At 45.6% G+C, this 23,436-nt stretch overlaps 1 protein-coding gene across 6 annotated transcripts in view; it reads left to right on the forward strand.

Moving 5' to 3' along the window:
- pkd1a (polycystic kidney disease 1a) overlaps window positions 1–23,436 on the forward strand; it is a 192,903-nt gene that overhangs the window by 136,269 nt on the left and 33,198 nt on the right. For 5 of the 6 annotated variants that reach the window (XM_068056535.1, XM_068056536.1, XM_068056532.1 and 2 more), the window contains 8 exons: window positions 943–1,069; window positions 7,349–7,462; window positions 9,073–9,113; window positions 11,727–11,932; window positions 12,646–12,754; window positions 14,313–14,440; window positions 16,447–16,649; window positions 18,932–19,126. In XM_068056535.1, coding sequence (XP_067912636.1) covers window positions 943–1,069; window positions 7,349–7,462; window positions 9,073–9,113; window positions 11,727–11,932; window positions 12,646–12,754; window positions 14,313–14,440; window positions 16,447–16,649; window positions 18,932–19,126 — 1,123 coding nt within the window. Of the gene's footprint in view, window positions 1–942; window positions 1,070–7,348; window positions 7,463–9,072; window positions 9,114–11,726; window positions 11,933–12,645; window positions 12,759–14,312; window positions 14,441–16,446; window positions 16,650–18,931; window positions 19,127–23,436 lie in introns of those variants that run through there. The other variant, XM_068056537.1, reaches the window with a different exon arrangement.

Below are 23,436 nucleotides of genomic sequence, written 5' to 3' on the forward strand. Positions count from 1 at the left end.
TTGTCTTGGATGGTATCAAGCTTCTTGGAGCTGTACTCATCCAGACAAGTGGAGAGTATTCCATCACACTCTTGACTTGTGCCTTATAGATGGTGGACAGGTCTTGGGGAGACAGGTGATGAGTTACTCACTGCAGAATTCCCAGCCTCTGACATGCTCTTGTAGCCACAGTATTTATATTGCCAGTCCAGTTATGTTTCTGGTCAATGGTAACCCCCAGGAGGCTCTAGCATATTCTTTCAAAAATTCCAATGCACGTATTCTCCCATTTCATTCAGTCATGCCTTGGCAATGGGAGAGGTGCGGATACAGTTCCGTGCACTTTACTATGCCAGTAATTTGTAACACTTGAGCTTTTATGGAGAACATTATACTTCCCACTATCCCTGTAAATGCTTCAAATAAATGAAAATGGGAATTTTCACTATCATTTTGGACAGATATATTATCAAAAACAGTTGAGTTTCCAATAAGGCTGAATCAATTTGTGGCAAGTCTCCAATTTTCTCCACAAGCAAATTATGCTTAGGTAAAAGCACGTAAACCTTCACTTGTATCAAGAGGGTTAAAGTAGATGGTGATGTGTTGAGGAATTTACCTATGTGTTGTTTGCATAGGAACAGGAGTGGGCCAATCAGCTGCTCGAGCCTGCTCTGCTATTCAGTTAGATCATGGTTGAGCTGCATCTTCACTCCATCTACCCGACTTTGCTCAATATCCCTTGATACCTTGCCTAATAAAAATCTCTCTCTTGATGCTTTGTATTGTCCCAGCTACCAGAGCCTTTTACAGGAGTAGGTTCCAGATTTCCACTATGCTTTGTGTGGAAAAACCGCTTCCTGATTTCACTCCTAAATGGCTTTTTCTCCAGTAGGTTATTCAAGGATCTTACACTACGACTAAACAAATAATTGTATGAATGTAATGCTTTACTTTTCCCAGCAATGTTGCGGTTTCAACGCTGGTACCTCTGAGTGGAGAGAGTGTAGCGGCCGGCATTGTATCCAGTATAATCATCTATCCAGTCTATCTAATCATCATTCTACTCTTCCGCAAAGCTCGGAGCAGGGTAAGCTGAAACATCACTAATCCAGGATTGTAATCCTTTTCCTCTGTGAGCTGAATATTTATCCTATTCTTTTCAGCTTTGGAGTTCAACATCACCTTTTCTGAACAAGTGGAATGATAGAACAGACTCCCAGCAAACAGATCGATGTTGTGTCAATTCCCTTCAAAAACTTGCTGGATAAATGCCTGGTGGAAAATGGGATTAATGATGATAGGGATAGGTGTAGATTGAGAGCATCAAACACTCCATTGTGCATGATGGTTCCTGTGCTCTTAAAATGGGGGTAGGCTAGAGTTGAATAGTAGGGACATGAGGATTGGTGAATGCTCTGGATTTTTGTTTTACTATGTTTGGGGACCAGGACATACTGACACACACTTGCCCCCATGAGATAGAGTCCACCATGGAATGGATTGTACAAACCGTGTGGAAGAAGTGGTCTCATTGTGTTTGTCTCCGCTTGTCACCAAAGCCATTATTTTTCCTATCATTGTGAAAAAGTAAACTGAATCAATTGAACTCACCATAATTATTGCTCTGTAGGTGCCCCTTACTGCAGAGTAAAGCTGCTTAGGGAATTTCAACCAACCCTCATCAAGTTAAATTGGCCCACCTTTGGAGTTATTGAATAAATACATGTGTGCAAGATATGGAGACCAAGTCCAGTTCACAAGGATGTTCCACTGTTCTCCACCTGGGTCCCAGTATTGTACAAGTAGATATAAGACAATGAGAATCATCTCTCATAAAAGTAAAACACTGAGATTGACAATGGCAGCAAGTGGCACTGTTGAATCTGAGAAGGTACAGTATCACAAAATGATAGGCACTGAAGGAGGGCATTCAGCCCATCGTGTCTGTGCTGGCTCTTTGGTAGAGCTATCCAATTAGTCCCACTCACCTGGTCTTTCTCCAAAGACCTGTATAATTTCTCCCCTTCAACTATTTATCCAATTCCCTTTCAGGCAGTGCAATCCAGATCATAACAACTCGCTGTGTTCAAAAAAAATTTCCTCATGTCACCTCTGGTCCTTTTGCCTTAAATCTGAATCTACTGGTTACCAACATTTCTGTATCTACAGAAGACCCAAATGCATAACACTATCATAACTTAGTGGAGCAGGAAGCAGCAACCGGGCATCTACCCCCTCTGGCTGGAATTGTCAGATATAAAACAAACTCCTGTTTTTTTTAAAAAAACGTTCCTTTGCTTAGCAATCACTGGGAGTATGGGGAACATAGGAATCTAGAGGAAAACTAAGAGACACCAGCAATGGTACAGGTACAAGGTACAATAAATATCTTGCATTTATATGACTTCTTATTGTGTAGCCAAGTGGTGTCACAGTTGCTATGTAAACAAAGTGTGACAGTTTACACAAAGAAAATTAGGTGAATGAAAGCAAAATACTGCAGATGCTGGAAATCTGAAATAAAAACAAGAAATGCTGGAAATACTCAGCAGGTCTGGCAGCATCTGCGGAGAGAGAAAAGAGTTAACGTTTCAGGTCGATGACCTTTCATCGGATTCAGTTTAATTGGTGTTGTTTGAAGAAGGAATGTTGGCCAGGATACTGAGAGAGCTTCCTTCTCTTCTTTGGAAAGTGTTTTGGGATCTTTCACATCCTCCAACTGGAAATATCTAGTTTGCCATCTCCTCCAAGGATTTATCTTTGTGGCATAAAAACAAGAAATGCTAGAAATAATCAACAGGTTCTGGCAGCATCTGTGCAGAGAGAAGCAGAGTTAACGTTTCAGGTCAGTTACCCTTCTTCAGAACTGGCAAATATTAGAAATGTAAAAGGTTTTAAGCAAGTAAAGCGGGGGTGGGGCAAGAGATAACAAAGGAGAAGGTGTTGATAGGACAAAGTCACAGCGAATAACAGACCAGAAGGTCATGGAACAGTGGCGCAGTGGTTAGCACCGCAGCCTCACAGCTCCAGCGACCTGGGTTCAATTCTGGGTACTGCCTGTGTGGAATTTGCAAGTTCTCCCTGTGTCTGCGTGGGTTTCCTCCGGGTGCTCCGGTTTCCTCCCACATGTAAAAGACTTGCAGGTTGATAGGTAAATTGGCCATTAGCAATTGCCCCTAGTATAGGTAGGTGGTAGGGAAATATTGGGACAGGTGGGGATGTGGTAGGAATATGGAATTAGTGTAGGATTAGTATAAATGGGTGGTTGATGGTTGGCACAGACTTGGTGGGCCGAAGGGCCTATTTCAGTGCTGTATCTCTAAAACTAAAAATGCAAACGGTATGTTAATGGTGTGCTGAAAGACAAAGCGTTGGTACAGAGAGGGTGTGAATGATTGTAAAGCACGGAGCACTCCAAGCACCACATAAAAAAAACATTTAAAAAACCAAAACAGTGGGTAAGCACGGTGGAAACAAACTAAACAAACTGAAAAACCTAAAATAAAAGAACCAAATAAAAAAAGAAAAAGAAAAAATAACTAAGCATAAAAAGGGAAACCCGTCATGCTCTGAAATTATTGAGCTCAATGTTCAGTCCGGCAGGCTGTAGTGTGCCTAATCACTAAATGGGATGCTGTTCCACGAGCTTGTGTTGATGTTCGTTGAAACACTGCAGCGATCCCAGGACAGAGATGAGAGCAGGGGGGGTTGTTGAAATAGCCAGCAACCGGAAGCTCGAAGTCATGCTTACGGGACTGAGCGGAGGTGTTCCGCACAGCAATCACCCAATCTGCGTTTGGTCTCCCCAATGTAGAGACCACATTGTGAGCAGCGAATACAGTATACTAAATTAAAAGAAGTACAAGTAAATCGCTGCTTCACCTGAAAGGAGTGTTTGGGGCCTGGGATAGTGAGGAGAGAGGAGGTAAATGGGCAGGTATTACACCTCCTGCAATTGCAGGGGAAGGTGCCGTGGGAAGAGGATGAGGTGATGGGGGTAATGGAGGAGTGGGCGAGGGTGTCGCGGAGGGAACAATCCCTTCAGAATGCTGAAAGGGGAAGATGCGTTTGGTAGTGGCATCATGCCTGATGTGGCGGAGGATGATCCTTTGGAACTGGAGGCTGGTGGGATGGAAAGTGAGGACAAGGGGAATCCTGTCGCAGTTCTGGGAGGGAGGGGAAGGGGTGAGGTTAGAGGTGTGGGAAATGGGCCGGACACGGTTGAGGGCCCTGTCAACCACAGTGGGGGGGGGAAATCCTCGGTTGAGGATAAAGGAAGACATATCGAAAGTACTGTCGTGGAAGGTGGCATAATCAGAGCAGATGCGTCAGAGACGGAGAAACTGGGAGAATGGAATGGAGTCCTTACAGGAGGCAGGGTGTGAAGAAGTGTAGTCGAGGTAGCTGCGGGAGTCAGTGGGCTTATAATGAATATTCGTAGACAGCCTATCCCCAGAGATGGAAACAGAGAAGTCGAAGAAGGGAAGAGAAGTGTCGGAGATGGACCATGCGAAGGTGAGAGAAGAGTGGAAATTAGAAGCAAAGTTAATAAGGTTTTCTAGTTCCTGGCGGGAGCAGGAAATGGCACCGATACAGTCAACAATGTACTGGAAAAAGAGTTGGGGGAGGGGCCTGAGTAGGACTGGAACAAGAAATATTCGACATATCCCACAAAAAGACAGGCATAACTGGTACCCCTAGCAACACCTTTTACTTGGAGGAAGTGAGTGGAATTGAAGGAGAAGTTGTTCAATGGGAGAACAAGTTCAGTCAGGCGGAGGAGGGTGGTGGTGGATGGGGACTGGTTGGACCTCTGTTCAAGGGGGAAACGGAGAGCTTCTGGTGAGGGATGGAGGTGTAGAGAGATTGGATGTCCATAGTGAAGAGGAGGCTTCCAACCTCATAGTCCCGCAATTCTGGACAGCCCGCTTCTACCTCCTTCCCAAAATCCACAAACAGGACTCTCCCGGCAGACCCATTGTTTCAGTCTGCTCCTGCCCCACTGAACTCATTTCTTCCTATCTTGACTCTATCTTTTCTCCCCTGGTCCAGTCTCTTCCCACCTACATCCGTGACTCTTCTGACGCCGAACGTCATTTTAAAAATTTCCAGTTTCCTGGCCCTAACCGCCTCCTCTTCACTATGGACGTCCAATCGCTCTACACCTCCTTCCCCCACCAGGACTGTTTGAGGGCTCTCCGCTTCCTCCTTGAACAGAGGCCCAACCAGTGCCCATCCACCACCACCCTCCTCCGACTGGCTGAACTTGTTCTCACATTGAACAACTTCTCCTTCAACGCCACTCACTTCCTCCAAGTAAAAAGTGTTGCTATGGGTACCCGCATGGGTCCCAGTTATGCCTGACTTTTTGTGGGATATGTCTAACATTCCTTGTTCCAATCCTACTCATGCCCCCTCCCCCAACTCTTTTTCCAGTACATTGATGACTGTATTGGTGCCGTTTCCTGCTCCCGCCCGGAACTAGAAAACTTTATCAACTTTGCTTCTAATTTCCACCCTTCTCTTCCCTTCACTTGGTCCATCTCCGACACTTCCCTTCCCTTCCTCGATTCCTCTGTCTCCATCTCTGCGAATAGGCTGTCTACGAATATTCATTATAAGCCCACCGACTCCCACAGCTACCTCGACTACACTTCTTCATACCCTGCCTCCTGTAAGGATTCCATTCCATTCTCCCAGTTTCTCCATCTCTGACGCATCTGCTCTGGTGGTGCTACCTTCCACGACAGTGCTTCCGATATGTCTTTTTCCTCAACCGAGGAATCCCCCCCACCCCCACTGTAGTTGACAGGGCCCTCAACCGTGTCCGGCCCATTTCCCACACCTCTCCCCTCAACCGTTGCCCCCCACCCAGAACCACGACAGGGTTCCCCTTTGTCCTCACTTTCCACCCCACCAGCCTCCAGATCCAAAGGATCATCCTCCGCCACATCCAGCCTGATGCCACTACCAAACGCATCGTCCCCTCCCTTCCCCTGTCAGCATTCTGAAGGGATCATTCCCTCCGCAACACCCTCATCCACTGCTCCATTACCCCCACCACCTCATCCCCTTCCCACGACACCTTCCCCTGCAATTGTAGGAGGTGTAATATCTGCCCATTTACCTCCTCTCTCCTCACTATACCATTCGCCAAACACTCCTTTCAGGTGAAGCAGCGATTTACTTGTACTTCTTTCAATTTAGTATACTGTATTCCCTGCTCACAATGTGGTCGCCTCGACACTGGGGAGACAAAACGCAGACTGTGTGACCGCTTTGCGGAACACCTCCGCTCAGTCCCGTAAGCAGGACCCCAAACTTCCGGTTGCTGGCCATTTCAACACTCCCCCCAGCTCTCATGCTCACATCTCTGTCCTGGGATTGCTGCAGTGTTCCAGTGAACATCAACACAAGCTCGAGGAACAGCATCTCATTTACCGATTAGGCAGACTGCAGCCTGCCGGACTGAACATTGAGTTCAATTTCAGAGCATGACGGGTCCCCTTTTTTATGCTTAGTTATTTTTTCTTTTTCCTTTTTTATTTGGTTATTTTATTTTAGGTTTTTCAGTTTGTTTAGTTTCCACTGTGCTTACCCACTGTTTTGGTATTTTTCAAGCGTTTTTTTATGTTTGTGCTTGGAGTGCTCTGTGCTTTCAGTCAATCACACCCTCTCTGCACTAACGCTTTGTCTTTCAGCACACCATTAACATACCGTTCGTCTTTGTTCCATGACCTTCTGGTAAGTTATTCTCTGTGACCTTGTCCTATCAACACCTTCACCTTTGTTATCTCTTGCCCCACCTCCGCTTTACTTGCTTAAAACCTTTTACATTTCTAATATTTGCCAGTTCTGAAGAAGGGCCTCTGACCTGAAACGTTAACTCTGCTTCTCTCTCCACAGATGCTGCCAGACCTGCTGAGTATTTCCAGAATTTCTTGTTTTTATTTCAGATTTCCAGCATCTGCAGTATTTTGCTTTTATCTTTGTGGCGTTTTGGATTGCGTGACTGTTCAGCAGAATGTACTTCAGCTTCAATACAAAACTCAAATTAAACCCTTTGTTCCCATTGCTGATAATTTCAACCAAATGTAAGCAATCAAGACCCAAGTAGTTTAGTTGATATTTAATTGGACTGTAGCAGTTATTGGGAAAGTGTATTGCAGAGCAATGCTGTTGTATTCCCTCGATGCTACTAACAAATCCCATAGTTACCAAACATTTACTGGACAACAAGCCTCATTCTGAGGCAGTTAAAGAAACACATTCCAGTAACACGGTCATGTTATTCGAGAGAATAGAATTTTATAAAAAAACTGCAAGTGATACAATTCATATTCAGCCAATTTTTTTATTTGCACAGGTAGCTATCAATGACCCAAGTCAACATGAATCGAACGTTCTGGAAATCGATGATTACATCGATTCCTCAACAGCGGGCAGCTCCTTTTTGACCTTTGCTGACAATCTGGAGGAGGTAAGTGGGAGACTTTAACCACTGTTCTGCAACGAATGGCCTTACGCATGAGATAAATCAGTTGATGCCATCCCCACTAGGCTGTGCCATCTCCCAATACATTCCTTCACGTGCAGTACCCAATCCTTCCCTGACATCAAGACTGCCATAGCCTTTTTTGGAATCCACAAGCACCTAACCTGAGGCCACTCCATGAAGCTACCCATGTCTAAAGTGTCAATTTTGGCATGTTTACTTTTAATCAAGGCACTATCTTCATAGGAACAGGAGAAGGCCATTCAGCCCCTCAAGCATGCTCCACCATTCAATAAGATCATGGCTGCTCTGTACTTTAACTCCACCTTGATTCCGTGACCCTTAAATACCCTTACCTAGCAAAAATCAGCCCATTTCAGTTCTGAAATTTTCCAATTGTTCCCAACCTCAGTAGATTTTTGAGTGAGAAGAGGTCCAGAATTCTCTTTGCGTGAAGAAGCCCTTCCTGCCATCACCCCTGAACAGCCTAGCTCTAATTATATGGTTATATCCCCTTGTTATGGACTCTCCCATCAGAGGAAATTTTAGTGCTCTGCCGACCCTATCAATTCCTTTAATCATCTTAAACAACTCCATTAGATCACCCCTTAATCTTCTATACTCAAGGGAATACAAGCCTCAACTATGCAACCTGTCCTCATAATTTAACCCTTTTAGCCACATGAAATATTTCATGGCAAAGTATTTCACAAACTTTTCTTGCTCAGAAAATAAGGACATTAATCTAGCTGATAGTCACAGCTATGATTTGCTGTCAGGTGTGTGCCAGCTTGATAAGCTGTTCCATAAATGCACAGTGGCGCAGTGGTTAGCACAGCAGCCTCACAGCTCCAGCGACCCGGGTTCAATTCTGGGTACTGCCTGTGTGGAGTTTGCAAGTTCTCCCTGTGTCTGCGTGGGTTTCCTCCGGGTGCTGCGGTTTCCTCCCACATGTCAAAGACTTGCTGGTTGATAGGTAAATTGGCCATTATAAAAATTGCCCCCAGTATAGGTAGGTGGTAGGGGAATATAGGGACAGGTGGGGATGTGGTAGGAATATGAATTAGTGTAGGATTACTATAAATGGGTGGTTGATGGTCGGCACAGACTCGGTGGGCCGAAGGGCCTGTTTCAGTGCTGTATCTCTAAACTAAACTAAACTAAGGCGAGTTCTTTCCAGTGTCTTGGCCAATGTTTATCACTTAACCAAAAAACACATGATCTGGTTATTTATTTCATTGCAGTTTGTGAGGAGTTGAAAGTCCTCAATTAATCCTGTAGGCCAGCTGGGCAGTTTTAAGATTTGGCTTCCATACTAAACTGGAGTTATACTGACGTTCCTGTAAGATAACCATGCTTGGAGGGTGTCTCATGTGACTTCCTTTGAATGAGCTCTTGTGAGATTGGAACGTGGCACAGTTTGTGATACTGCAAAGCTGAAAGCACTTTGGCCCAATGCCAGGCTGGCCTGTGAACTTTACCCCAAAAAGTACCCTTGAAGAGGCCGTTCCCTCCCTCTGCAAGTGTAGGCATTCTTTAATTGATACTTTAAAAAAGTTTCACTTTAAAAGATTAATTTTTCTTTGTTAATGTAGGATTACAAAGAGAAGCTGAAGTCTGATATAATTGCAAAGAGGTCAGTGTGCCACAATTATTAATCTCATTTTTTTATTGCCATTGCTTCTCTTTCAGTTGGAAGAGAGATTCACCTTCTTGTAGAAAAGAGAACCTTGGTGGTTACAATCATTTCTTTGAGATTTTCTTTGAGAAAAGACTCGTTTTCCTTAAACTTTGTCACATTTCTTTTGGTTGTTAAATGTACCACACGATGTATCATGAGGACCATAAGAAGTCCCAGGTCTCCTGGTACATTGGCTAAGTGTCCTAGGCCCAACCATCTTCAGCTGCTTCATCAATGACCTTCCCTCCATCATAAAGTCAGAAGTGGGGATGTTTGCTGATGATTGCACAATGTTCAGCACCATTCATAACTCCTCAGCCACTGAAGCAGCCCATGTTCATATGCAGCAAGGCTTGGGCTGATCAGTGGCAAGTAACATTCTTGCCACACAAGTGCCAGGCAATGGCCATCTGAAACAAGAGAGAAGCTAACCATCTCCCCTTGGCATTCAATGGCATTACGATTGCTAAATCCTCCACTATCAACATCCTGGGGGTTACCATTGACCAGAAACTGAACTGGAACGGCCACATAAATGCTGTGGCTACAAGAGCAGGTCAGAGGCACTGTTGGTGTACCTACAGCCCAAGGACTGCAGCAGTTCAAGAAGGCAGCTCAAGGGCAATTAGGAATGGGCAATAAATGCAGGCCTGGCTGACGATGCCCACATCCCACAACTGAATATTAAAAAAATGCTGGTCTCAGCAGGAGCAGCAGCAAGGAGGAGGGAGGGGGTGCTACTTCGGGCTATTGTGCCACTGGGACAAGGGTGGGGAAGGGTGGAATTAATGAGGGTTCCCACTTAATCTCGATGCAGTGGTCACGGATAGGAACTATGCAAGAACAGGTATGGGATGAGGACAGCTTCAGGTTGAGCCCACTGGCCATCAGACATTCAGGGATAAAGCGCACACTTGAATTCTAATTTGGATGAGGTACCGGCTCTGGAACCAAACCCCACGTAGAGACAGCCCCTGCCTGGGACTCCCTCCCTCACACCACCCCCACCCCACCCCCACTCTGTTTATAAAACTTGGCACTATGTGTTGAAAGGATAAGACCCCAGGTCAGTTTGTTTCACATCTTCACTGCATCACTGTGGGAAACTCGGAGACAGTTAGCCGAGGACCATTCCCGTATACCTTCTAATCTCTGTCTCAGAAAGGGATTGGCACATTTATAAAGAAATCTATAAAAGTTGATAGTTTCATGAACTACCTTCAGCATTTAAAATTTCAATCCCTCTATCCTCTGATTTTTCACCATATACTGAAATGCAGTCCTACAAGTGGCAGAAGACATCCAGTATCTCACTAAACAAGACTTTCGCTACTTAGCTAGTGTCAGCAAACTGTTGGTCGATGGACAGAATCACAGCCGGGATCCTATCTTCTCCTATCGTCTGCTGCTGAACCCCTCATTCATGCCTTTGTTACCTCTAGACTTGACTATTCCAATGCACTCCTGGCTGGTCTCCCACATTCTACCCTCCGTAAACTTGAGGTCATCCAAAACTCTGCTGCCCGTGTTTTAACTCGCACCAAGTCCCGTTCACCTATGATCCCTGTGCCCGCTGACCTACACTTTTTCCCAGTCAAGCAACATCTTGATTTTAAAATTCTCATTCTTGTTTTCAAATCCCTCCATGGCCTCACCCCTCCCTATCTCTGTAATTTCCTCCAGCCCTACATCTCCCTGAGATCTCTGCACTCCTCTAATTCCAGCCTCTTGAACATCCCTGATTTTAATCACTCCACCATTGGTGGCCATACCTTTAGATGCCTAGGCCCTAAGCTCTGGAATACCCTGTCTACACCTCTCTGCCTCTCTACCTCGCTTTCCTCCTTTAAGACATTCTTTAAAACAAGCTTTTGGTCAAATATCTCCTTAAGTGGCTCAGTTTAAAATTTTCTTTTTAATTCATTCATGGGTTGTGGGCGTCACTGGCCAGGCCAGTATTTATTGCCCATCCCTAATTGCCCTTGAGAAGACAGTGGTGAGCTGCCTTCTTGAACCGCTGCAATCCTTGGGGTGTAGGTACACCCACAGTGCTGTTGGGAAGGGAGTTCCAGGATTTTGACCCAGCAACAGTGAAGGAACAGCGATATAGTTCCATGTCGGGACAGTGTGTGGCTTGGAGGGGGACTTGCAGGTGGTGGTGTTCCCATACATCTGCTGCCCTTGACCTTCTAGGTGGTAGAGGTCTTGGGTTTGGAAGGTGCTTGGTGAGGGAACCTTTGTTTTATAACATGCCTGTTAAGCATCGTGGGACGTTTTATTACATTAAAGGCACTATATAAATATAAGTTGATGTTGCTGTAACCTGACCACATTTTTTAGCAGGACAGTAGTCTGGTTGATTATATTATCCCTTTTCCTGGGCCCCAGGGTATCTGAAGCCAGTGATATCATTCCTAGTTACAATTGTTCTTAATTAGTGGACTTCTGCATTTTCTCTTCAAAAAAATAGAAAGCCCCCAGAAGGTGGCTAGCGTTTATGTTGGCAAGTTAAATGGCTTTGTTCCGATTACTGTAACATGACTACTGAGACTTCTCGTTCATCCACAGCCTGCCGCATTGGCCTGCCTACGACAGCAGCATGGTGAATTGGCCAGATTTGCTGAATGATCAGTCCATTATAGCGAGTAACATTCCAAAGCTAAGGAGAGGCCGAGGAACCCGCCACCTCGGAATAGAGACCCAACTGAGCTCAGACGATGAGCCCCTCTCCCTCGGCTTCGATCAAGTCAGGAACAAATGCTTCTCTGCTTCAGGTACTTTTATACGGTTACAAAAGTGTTGAACCATTGTGAGTGGAGAGTCGAGGGCTCCTTGAAGCAGTAAAAGAGAAAGAAAAGACTTGCATTTCTGTAGCGCCTTTCACAACCTCAGGGTGTCCCAAAGGGCTTCATAGCCAATGAAATACTTTTGAAGTGCAGTCACTGTTGTAATGTAGGAAACACAGCTGCCAATTTGTGCACAGCAAGCTCCCACAAACAGCAATGATAATGAGCCATGACCTAATTAAGGTCTTTAAAATTATGAAAGGTTTTGATTGAGTGGATAGAGAGAGAATGTTTCCAATTTGTGGGGAAGAGCATAACTAGAGGCCACCAATATAAGATAGTCAACAAGAAATCCAATAGGGAATTCATGAGAAACTTTTTCAGAGAGTGGTGAGAATGTGGAACTCGTTACCACAGGGAGTGGTTGAAGCGAATAGTATAGATGCATTTCAGAGGAGGCTAGATAAACACATGAGGGAGAAGGGAAGAGATGATAGAGGTAGATGAGGAAAGGTGGGTAGGGGCTCGCGTGGAGCATAAATGCTGGCATGGACTGGTTGGGCCGAATGGCCTGTTTCTATGCTGTACATACCATGTATTCATATGCAATATTTAGCTGCTCACATTTCTATTGGTGCAGTCGTAAGTCATTTGCATGTTGAGTCTTCACCAACTACACTTTAACACATTGTTTCCATCAGATGAACACCTGATACAAAGAATTAACTTTGACGGGAACAATGAGGTGTCTACATCATATGACAGTGGCAGGGTCTCGCTAGATGCCGAGAGTCACTTAATATCTAACCTGTGAGTAAGTTCTGAAAATCTGTCCCTATCCCACTGCAACACCAAGTACTAATTTATCACTGACAATGACTTAAGGACATCTTCCCAACAGGAATGTCCAGTTTGCCAACCAGAAATTAGAGCAAAATGACCATTAGTGTCCAAAATGCAAGTAGACCACAGGTTCACCAGAATCCTTTCATTTGGCTTAATGCTGTGCAATATCGGGAACAAAAATTAATATGAAGTTGCTTTGTCAACTAATTTAACATAGATATTAAATCATTTATTTTTAATGAATTAATACCTTTGTTAAAAAAGTATTTTGTTTCCTAATACCACACAGCACAATTTCAACCCCATTAACATTTTTAAATCTTTGGCTTTTGTATGAAACCCGAATCACGCTCTTGTCGAAATGTTTCTTGTGTGTCGCTTAATTCACCAAATTGTGCGCACCACTTGCGACAGGCCAGTGACCACTGGAACTTCCTTATAAAGTTAATATTCTGAGCTTAGAATACTCTCTCCAGTCACAGCTAGGGGTTTGGAAAGAACCAGGGAGTAGATTTTGAACTTGCTGTCCAACATAAATCTGGCGTTGAAATCTAAAACAACCACCTGTATTTTATATAGCACTTTTGATGTGATAAAATGTCCCAAGGTGCTTCACAGGAGCATTATAAAACAAAATAAGACACCGAGTCACATAAAGAGATTTCAGGTCAGATGAGAGGTAGGTTTTAAGGAGCTTCTTAAAGGAGGAAAGTGAGGTAGACAGGTGGAGAGGGTATTCCAGGGCTTGGGGCCCAGACAACTGAAGGCGCGGCCACCAATGGTGGAGCCATTAAAATCAGGGATGCCCAAGAGGCCAGAATTAGAGGAGTGTAGTTATCTCAGAGGATTATGGGACTGGTGGAGATTACAGAGATAGGGAGGGGCGAGGCCATGGAGCGATTTGAAAACAAGATGAGAATTTTAAAATCAAGACATTGCTTGACCGGGAGCCAATGTAGAGCAGTGAGTACAGGGATAATAATTGAATGGGATTTGGCGCAAGTTAAGACACTGGCAGCAGAGTTTGGAATGACCTCAAATTTACGTAGGGTAGAATGCCAAAGACCAGCCAGAAGTGCGGTGGAATAGTCAAAACTAGAGGCAACAAAGGCACAAATGATCATTTCAGCAGCAGATGAGCTGAGGCAGGGGTGAAGTCGGGCGGTGTTACGGAGGTGGAGATAGGCGGGCTTAGTGATGGCGCAAATATGAGGTCAGAAGCTCATCTCTGGGTCAAATGTGACACCAATGGGAATCAATAAGAATTAATTTGGGATGTTTCTATAAGGGGTGGCTGTTCTGTAATGCCAGCTTTTTATGCGGGTGGCATGTTGAAAATCTACTGACCCCAAGATTTGCAGTTGCAATATCAGCCATCCTTTATTTGTCAAGAGGACCTGGTATGAAAATATCATGCGCACACCATTACTGAAAATTCTGAGTATTGAGATTTGTCGAGACATGTCAGCAGCCTGGTTTTGCTTTTCTCTTTTCCCCCTTATGTTTTCTTCTTCTTCTTCAGAACGGAGATAATTGATGGGAGCAAGCAGCCACGGGCAGAAGCGCCAATCCTGGATGAGACTAGTGATAATGGTCAAATCATCAGACCTTTCCAAGGCATTGCAAGATCAGCAACTACCAGAAGGATAGGTAAACTTCTCAATCCCAATAAACAGGCTGTCTGATTTAGGGGTGTTTTACTGAATATGGGTCAGAGGCCCCCATGACTGTATTTTTAGTTATCTCCTCTAACTGTTGTAATACTGCTCACATCCTAAGTGAAAGACTCTGAACAGCTATTGTATGTTATTGAAGGTGTCCTACATTTATTGCACTTGGAACCGTTACAACCATCAGAGGAAAATACCATCCCATTAATCTGAAGTAGACTTGAGTCTGCCAGGTTCTCCTGACCCACTGCCAAAAGTCTAGCAGAAGATCTGCAGAACCCCCTGCCCTCCATCCACCTCCAGCAACATGGTGCAAAAGTCTGCACTGTTTCTCCAGGGGTGGGGGGGGGGGGGGGGAGGTGTGGGGATCATTGATTTACTGTCAATGTTACATTCAGAGATCGGGCAGTCACTGCAGAAGTTCCAGACACATATCCCTCAATTGAAAGGATAATTTGCGAGACTAGCGTCAGCCATGGATCAGTGGGCAGCACTCTCACCTCTGAGTCAGAAGGTTTTTTTTTAATTCATTCATGGGATGTGGGCGACACTGGCCAGGCCAGCATTTATTGCCCATCCCTAATTGCCCTGAGAAGGTGGTGGTGGGCTGCCTTCTTAAACCGCTGCAGTCCATGTGAGGTAGGTACACCCACAGTGCTGTTTGGAAGGGAGTTCCAGGATTTCGACCCAGGTTGTGGGTTTAAACTCAATTCAATGAATCAATAAACATCTGGAATTGAAAACTACTCTCAGTAATGGTACCATGAAACTATCATCAATTGTCGTAAAAACCCATCTGGTTCACTAATGTCCTTTAGGGAAGAAAATCTGCTGTCCTTTCCTGGTCTGGCCTACATGTGACTCCAGACCCGCAGCAATGTGGTTGACTCTTAACTGCCCTCTGAAAGGCCTAGCAAGCCACTCAGTTCAAGGGCAATTAGGGATTAGATTAGATTAGAGATACAGCACTGAAACAAGCCCTTCGGCCCACCGAGTCTGTGCCGACCATCAACCACCCATTTATACTAATCCTACACTAATCCCATATTCCTACCAAACATCCCCACCTGTCCCTATATTTCCCTACCACCTACCTATACTAGTGACAATTTATAATGGCCAATTTACCTACCAACCTGCAAGTCTTTGGCTTGTGGGAGGAAACCGGAGCACCCGGAGAAAACCCACGCAGACACAGGGAGAACTTGCAAACTCCACACAGGCAGTACCCAGAATCGAACCCGGGTCCCTGCAGCTGTGAGGCTGCAGTGCTAACCACTGCGCCGCCCAAATGAGTGATGGGCAGCAAATGAGTGATGCCCACATCCCATGAAAGAATAAAAATCCCTGTGCCTCAGTCTGGTGGAGTGTACGCTTCCCCATCTCTCAAAGTGAAGAAGACTACCTGATGATATGTGACATATTCCAATCAGCCAGAATACAGTGTGAGGGTTCTCTGAACACTGAGCTCTGCTATATTTATCCGGATATTGGGCAGGAAGAACAAGGTCTGTTGATGAAGTGACCGGTCACGTTGAACCCAAAAGTACAGAAATGTAAATGGGCAAGACCAGAACTCTGGGCCTAACTAAGAAATCCAATAGGAAATTCAGAAGAAACTTCTTTATCCAGAGAACAGTTAGAATGTGGAACTTGCTACTACAAGTAGTTGAGGCAAACAGCAAATGTGTATTTAAGGGGAAGCTACATAAGCACACGAGGGAGAAAGGAATAAAAGGATAGGCTGATAGGATTAGACGTGGAAAGGTGGGAGGAGGTTAGTGTGGGGCTTAAACACTGGCATGGACCTGTTGGGCTGAATGGCCTGTTTCTGTGCAGTAACTACTTTGTAACAACCACCATAATGGTTTTTCATTTCATACAGGACTCTGAGTCTGTTGTGTCCCTTTTAAGTATTATAGTGAGGGAATTACTGACCCAGGTTGGATTCCATTAATGTTATTTAATATTCTTATCTTTCAACAGCTTTCACTGACCCTCCACAGCGATGTCTCTTCCCATTCTGGTGTAGTTATACTGCCCATGTCCTCTGCTTCGTCCTCTTCTCCGGCTGCATCACTGTGTCTCTGTGGATTGGCGTTAACTTCACCTCCAGGGTCGCCCTCATGTGGCTCATCTCAGGAATCTTCAGTGTCCTCTCTTCATTCTTTCTCCTGGAACCTCTTAAGGCAGGTTCTGGCACAAGAAGGTGTCATAGTTTAAGTCTAGGCCTTTCTAGATTCCTTCAGGAATGTGGCTGGTCATGTGTCAGTAGGGTCGGGAATGCACTCGGAATCGGCACCGTAACGTCACTGAAAATGTGTTGGAAACTTAGTTAAAGCATGTAAAGGAGTGCTCAGTCACACTCCCAGCTAAGTTACAGCATTGGAGCATGAGCAGCTGTGAGGAAATTCCCAGCCTTTGAATCTTTGCGTTGAAGTGTTGCACGATATATTAATAGATCACACAACTTCAAGTTTTTATCTACGACTCTTGTATTCTCGCAGGATGCTGTGGGAAAACGAAGCTGGATATTTATTTTGGTTCTGGCTACATCCAATTTTACCAGACAGTAGCGATGTCTATCATTGGCTGTATGATGACTAAATTACATAGTATTGCATGAAGATATTCAATACAACAACTTGCATTTATATAGTGCCTTTAATACAGTAAACCATCCCAATTTGCTTCGCAGGAGGGCTATCAGTCAGAATTTGTCAACAAGCTGCATAGCAGTGAGTTGTTGTGATCTGGAATGTGCTGCTTGCAAGGTTGGTGGAAGCAGATTCAATAATAAATTCAAAAGGGGATTGGATACATTCCAGAAGGAAAAACATTTGCAGGGTTATGGGGAAAGAGCAGGGGGAGTGGGGCAAGTTTGGATAGCTCTTTCAAATGGCCCAATGGCCTCCTCCTGTGTTGTATTATTCTGTGATAAGCTGGGTGTGGGAGCCCTTCCCAATGCAGACGCATTGAGATAACTGGAATGGTCCATGGCAACTAATTCAGTATGGATTAAAAGTCAAACCAGTGGCTTCCTGGGCAGCAACACTGAAAGCTTCACCAAGTGAGATGGAGTCATGAGGGAAACCCAGGCAGGAGTTTCTTTACAATGTCATGACATTTTCTTTTAATGATGCTGTGACATCGCAAAGAAGCCATTGGAATATAAAACACTCTACACAACTGAAACTAGTTCAGCTTGAATCAAATCTAAACACCTTTGAATAAAGTAGACCAGCAGTGACCCAGGCCTTGCACACAGTTGATGGCTAATTAGAAAATTGCAGACGTATTGCCCTTAGCTTTGTGCCATTGTTGACATTGGCAGGAAAATTGGGGGTTAAAAAAATACTGGTTCAGCCTCAACTGGGGTATTGTGTCCAATTCTGGGCACCACACTTTAGGAAGGATGTGAAGGCATTAGAGATGGTGCAGAAATGATTTATGAGAATGGTTCCAGGGATGAGAGACTTTAGTTATGAGGTTAGATTGCAGAAACTGGGGCTTTTCTCTTCAGAGAAGAGAAGGTTGAGAGGTGATTTGATAAAGCTGTTCAAAATCATGAGGGACCTGGACAGAGTAGATAGGGAGAGACTGTTCCCATTGGTGGAAGGGTCAAGAACCAGCGGAATAAGATGAATGGCAAAAGAACCAACGATGACATGAGGATAAACATTTTTATGCAGCGAGTGCTTATGATCTGGAATGCACTGCCTGAGAGTGTGGTGGAGGCAGATTCAAATGTAGCTTTCAAAAGGGAATTGGATAAACACCTGAAGAGAAAACATTTGCAGGGCTATGGGGAAAGGGTGGGGGAGTGGGATTAGTTTAGTTTAGTTTTAGTTCAGAGATACAGCACTGAAACAGGCCCTTCGGCCCACCGAGTCTGTGCCGACCATCAACCACCCATTTATACTAATCCTACACTAATCCCATATTCCTACCACATCCCCACCTGTCCCTATATTTCCCTACCACCTACCTATACTAGGGGCAATTTATAATGGCCAATTTACCTACCAACCTGCAAGTCTTTTGGCTTGTGGGAGGAAACCGGAGCACCCGGAGGAAACCCACGCAGACACAGGGAGAACTTGCAAACTCCACACAGGCAGTACCCAGAATTGAACCCGGGTCGCTGGAGCTGTGAGGCTGCAATGCTAACCACTGCGCCACTGTGCCGGCATGGACACGATGGGCTGAATGGCCTCCTGTGTGTAGCCATCCTATGATTCTATAAAGCCCAGGGAGTTTCTGATATGTTGTCTGCTGCCTGCAGAGAACTAACATTGGCTCTGGACATCAAGGTTCTGCCCATCATCTGATCTGAAACATATCTCCTTGCTTCCGAATACGTAATGCCAAAGTCTAGGCGCACCTGTGACATTTAAACGTTCATTGGCTTTAATACGAATGCTCCACTATAAATGACAATGCCCTTTCTGATCTTTTATGTGCAATTCAGGTTCTGACTGAAGCACTTTACTTTGCGGTGGTTGCAAAGCGCATCCATCCGGATGAAGATGACAATTTAGTGGAGAAGCCACGAGTGGAACAGATCTCAGAAAAAATTGGGAAAGTGCGGCCTCCTCAAGGATATGGCCTTCTGCAAGCCAAGGAAGAGGCCAAAAAGGTTCAGATACTTCACAGGATGCTCAAGGTACAACTCAACCTGAAATTGAAAACTTCCATCAATTCAGTGCTTCGGCCAGTAATAAAATAGGGAATTTAGGAGAAACCTGTTTACCCAAAGAGTGGTTAGAACATGGGACACGTGGAGTAGTTGAGGCAACTAGGAAGGATGCATTTAGTGGAGAGCTAGATGAAACACATGAGATAGGAGGAATAGAAGCTGAGAGGCTGGGATGAGGTAGGATGGGAGGAGGCTTGTGTGGAGCATAAACACCAGCAGAGACCAGATAGGCCAAATGGCCTGTTTCTGTGCTGAGATTTCTATGGAAGAAGCCCAAAATTGCAGGTGGTCAGATAACTACCAAAACTCTACAAGTGCACTAAACCACATGTCATAAAAATAGGGGATGATGAAATTTGCAGTAAGCCAGTCAGCACCTGAAAGAGCAAATTAAAGATGACTTCTGTTGAAAAGCCTCACTCAAAACATAAACCTATATTTCCATTTCACATGTTGACTGCCTGGGCTGCATATTTTCAGTGTCTTCTGTTTCTACCTCAGAAGTTCCAGCTATCTTGTTTTTATTTTTAATTTTTCAATCTCTGACATGTGTATGAGCCTCATATAATTGAGAGGAAAATGATTTATGCTTCACTTATGCTGTTGCTGAGATAAATAGGTATTTCTCCTGAAGCACAAACCAGGGATTTCATATTGCTTGATCTTGGATGTAACTTTTTACATTTCTAGCCATAGCCAAAACAAATACTGGGAGAAAAAAATGGTAAGAGTAATTTTTTTTTTATATAGTGAATCACGGTATTTTTCCAGTTCAGAGGCCAGCGGTTAATGGCAGCTGATCCATCAGTGTTAAAGTAACGGCACTATCAAAGGATTGAGGCCAAGTACATTGCTCGTCTTGGCCCTCAATGTTCATGGGTCCTTAACTATCAGGGTGACACTGAGATCAATTAATCTCCTGCCCAAACATTTACAATACGCACCAATCAATCACCTTCCTTTGCAATATAGTTTTAATTTCTGGAGCCAGAGTCGGCCTCACAAGTCATTAAAAAGAATTCACAGAGAGCATTACTTTTTAAAAAAAATACATATATATTTTTCTTGAATTTGTCATTTTTTGGGGGGGTTAGAAATTCAAATAAACTGTCTAATGCAGCAGGGAAATTTAGAATTGTACACAAAACTTGATCCACATTCTAATCCTCCCAACCAAATGAGGTGTAGATTTTTAGGGAACATGTTCTGCTGAAAAAATATTGAATTTCCACTGTAAAATGGTCCACTTTAGTTATATCAACACTTTTTTTTACTGATATAATTTGTTTTATATGAAATATCTAAGAAAAATAAATGATCTTTGGGTTTATCCATGTTCAACAGACCAACCAGATCATCACTTCCACAATTGTTACCTCAACTGTCACTCTTCACCCTCACGTCAGAACATCTCCCCTCTCCCTCACACTCCGCTGTAACTTTCCTCCCTCTCCCTCACTTCCTGTTGTGAATTTTCACCCTCTCCCTTATATCCTGCTGTAACTTTCCTCCCTCTTCTCCTGCTGTAACATTTCTCCTTCTCCCTCACTTCCTGCTGCAACATTCCTCCCTCTCCCTCACCTCCTGCTGTAACCTTCCTCCCACTCCCTCACCTCCTGTTGTAACCTTCCTCCCTCTCCCTCACCTCCTGCTGTAACCTTCCTCCCTCTCCCTCACCTCCTGCTGTAACCTTCCTCCCTCTCCCTCACCTCCTGCTGTAACCTTCTTCCCTCTCCCTCACCTCCTGCTGTAACTTTCCTCCCTCTCCCTCACCTCCTGCTGTAACTTTCCTCCCTCTCCCCCTGCTGTAACTTTCCTCCCTCTCTCTCACCTCCTGCTGTAACCTTCCTCCCTCTCCCTCACCTCCTGCTGTAACCTTCCTCCCTCTCCCTCACCACCTGCTGTAACCTTCCTCCCTCTCCCTCACCTCCTGCTGTAACCTTCCTCCCTCTCCCTCACCTCCTGCTGTAACCTTCCTCCCTCTCCCTCACCTCCTGCTGTAACCTTCCTCCCTCTCCCTCACCTCCTGCTGTAACCTTCCTCCCTCTCCCTCACCTCCTGCTGTAACCTTCCTCCCTCTCCCTCACCTCCTGCTGTAACCTTCCTCCCTCTCCCTCACCTCCTGCTGTAACCTTCCTCCCTCTCCCTCACCTCCTGCTGTAACCTTCCTCCCTCTCCCTCACCTCCTGCTGTAACCTTCCTCCCTCTCCCTCACCTCCTGCTGTAACCTTCCTCCCTCTCCCTCACCTCCTGCTGTAACCTTCCTCCCTCTCCCTCACCTCCTGCTGTAACATTTCTCCTCCCTCACTTCCTGCTGTAACTTTCCTCCCTCACTTCCTGTTGTAACATTTCTTCTCCCTCACTTCCTGTTGTAACATTTCTCCTTCTCCCTCACTTCCTGCTGTAACTTTCCTCCTTCTCCCTCACTTCCTGCTGTAACTGTCCTCCCTCACCTCCTGCTGTAACTGTCCTCCCTCACCTCCTGCTGTAACCTTCCTCCCTCTCCCTCACTTCCTGCTGCAACTTTCCTCCCTCTCCCTCACCTCCTGCTGTAACTGTCCTCCCTCACCTCCTGCAGTAACCTTCCTCCCTCTCCCTCACTTCCTGCTGTAACTGTCCTCCTTCACCTCCTGCAGTAACCTTCCTCCCTCTCCCTCACTTCCTGCTGTAACTGTCCTCCCTCACCTCCTGCTGTAACCTTCCTCCCTCTCCCTCACCTCCTGCTGTAACTGTCCTCCCTCACCTCCTGCAGTAACCTTCCTCCCTCTCCCTCACTTCCTGCTGTAACCTTCCTCCCTCTCCTCCTGCTGTAACTTTCCTCCCTCTCCCTCACTTCCTGCTGTAACATTTCTTCTCCCTCACTTCCTGTTGTAACATTTCTCCTCTCACCTCCTGCTGTAACCTTCCTCCTTCTCCCTCACCTCCTGCTATAACCTTCCTCCTTCTCCCTCAGCTCCTGCTGTAACATTCCTCCTTCTCCCTCACTTCCTACTGTAACTTTCCTCCCTCTGCCTCACTTCCTGCTGTAACTTTCCTCCCTCTGCCTCACTTCCTGCTGTAACTTTCCTCCCTCTTCCTCACTTCCTGCTGCAACTTTCCTCCCTCTCCCTCACTTCCTGCTGCAACTTTCCTCCCTCTGCCTCACTTCCTGCTGTAACTTTCCTCCCTCTGCCTCACTTCCTGCTGTAACTTTCCTCCCTCTTCCTCACTTCCTGCTGCAACTTTCCTCCCTCTGCCTCACTTCCTGCTGTAACTTTCCTCCCTCTGCCTCACTTCCTGCTGTAACTTTCCTCCCTCTTCCTCACTTCCTGCTGCAACTTTCCTCCCTCTCCCTCACTTCCTGCTGCAACTTTCCTCCCTCTTCCTCACTTCCTACTGTAACTTTCCTCCCTCTCTCTCACTTCCTGCTGCAACTTTCCTCCCTCTGCCTCACTTCCTGCTGCAACTTTCCTCCCTCTCCCTCACTTCCTACTGTAACTTTCCTCCTTCTCCCTCACTTCCTACTGTAACTTTCCTCCCTCTGCCTCACTTCCTGCTGTAACTTTCCTCCCTCTGCCTCACTTCCTGCTGTAACTTTCCTCCCTCTCCCTCACTTCCTACTGTAACTTTCCTCCCTCTCCCTCACTTCCTACTGTAACTTTCCTCCTTCTCCCTCACTTCCGACTGGAACTTTCCTCCCTCTGCCTCACTTCCTGCTGTAACTTTCCTCCCTCTCCCTCACTTCCTGCTGCAACTTTCCTCCCTCTCTCTCACCTCCTGCTGTAACTTTCCTCCCTCTCCCTCACCTCCTGCTGTAACTGTCCTCCCTCTCCCTCACTTCCTACTGCAACTTTCCTCCCTCTCTCTCACCTCCTGCTGTAACTGTCCTCCCTCTCCCTCACTTCCTACTGCAACTGTCCTCCCTCTCCCTCACTTCCTACTGCAACTTTCCTCCCTCTCCCTCACTTCCTGCTGTAACTGTCCTCCCTCTCCCTCACTTCCTACTGCAACTTTCCTCCCTCTCCCTCACTTCCTACTGCAACTTTCCTCCCTCTCCCTCACTTCCTGCTGTAACTGTCCTCCCTCTCCCTCACTTCCTACTGCAACTTTCCTCCCTCTCCCTCACTTCCTACTGCAACTTTCCTCCCTCTCCCTCACTTCCTGCTGTAACTGTCCTCCCTCTCCCTCACTTCCTACTGCAACTTTCCTCCCTCTCCCTCACTTCGTGCTCTAACAGTCCTCCCTCTCCCTCACCTCCTGCTGTAACTTTCCTCCCTCTCTCTCACCTCCTGCTGTAA

Source organism: Heterodontus francisci, chromosome 24, assembly GCF_036365525.1.
Source record: "Heterodontus francisci isolate sHetFra1 chromosome 24, sHetFra1.hap1, whole genome shotgun sequence".
Classification (NCBI taxonomy): domain Eukaryota; kingdom Metazoa; phylum Chordata; class Chondrichthyes; order Heterodontiformes; family Heterodontidae; genus Heterodontus; species Heterodontus francisci.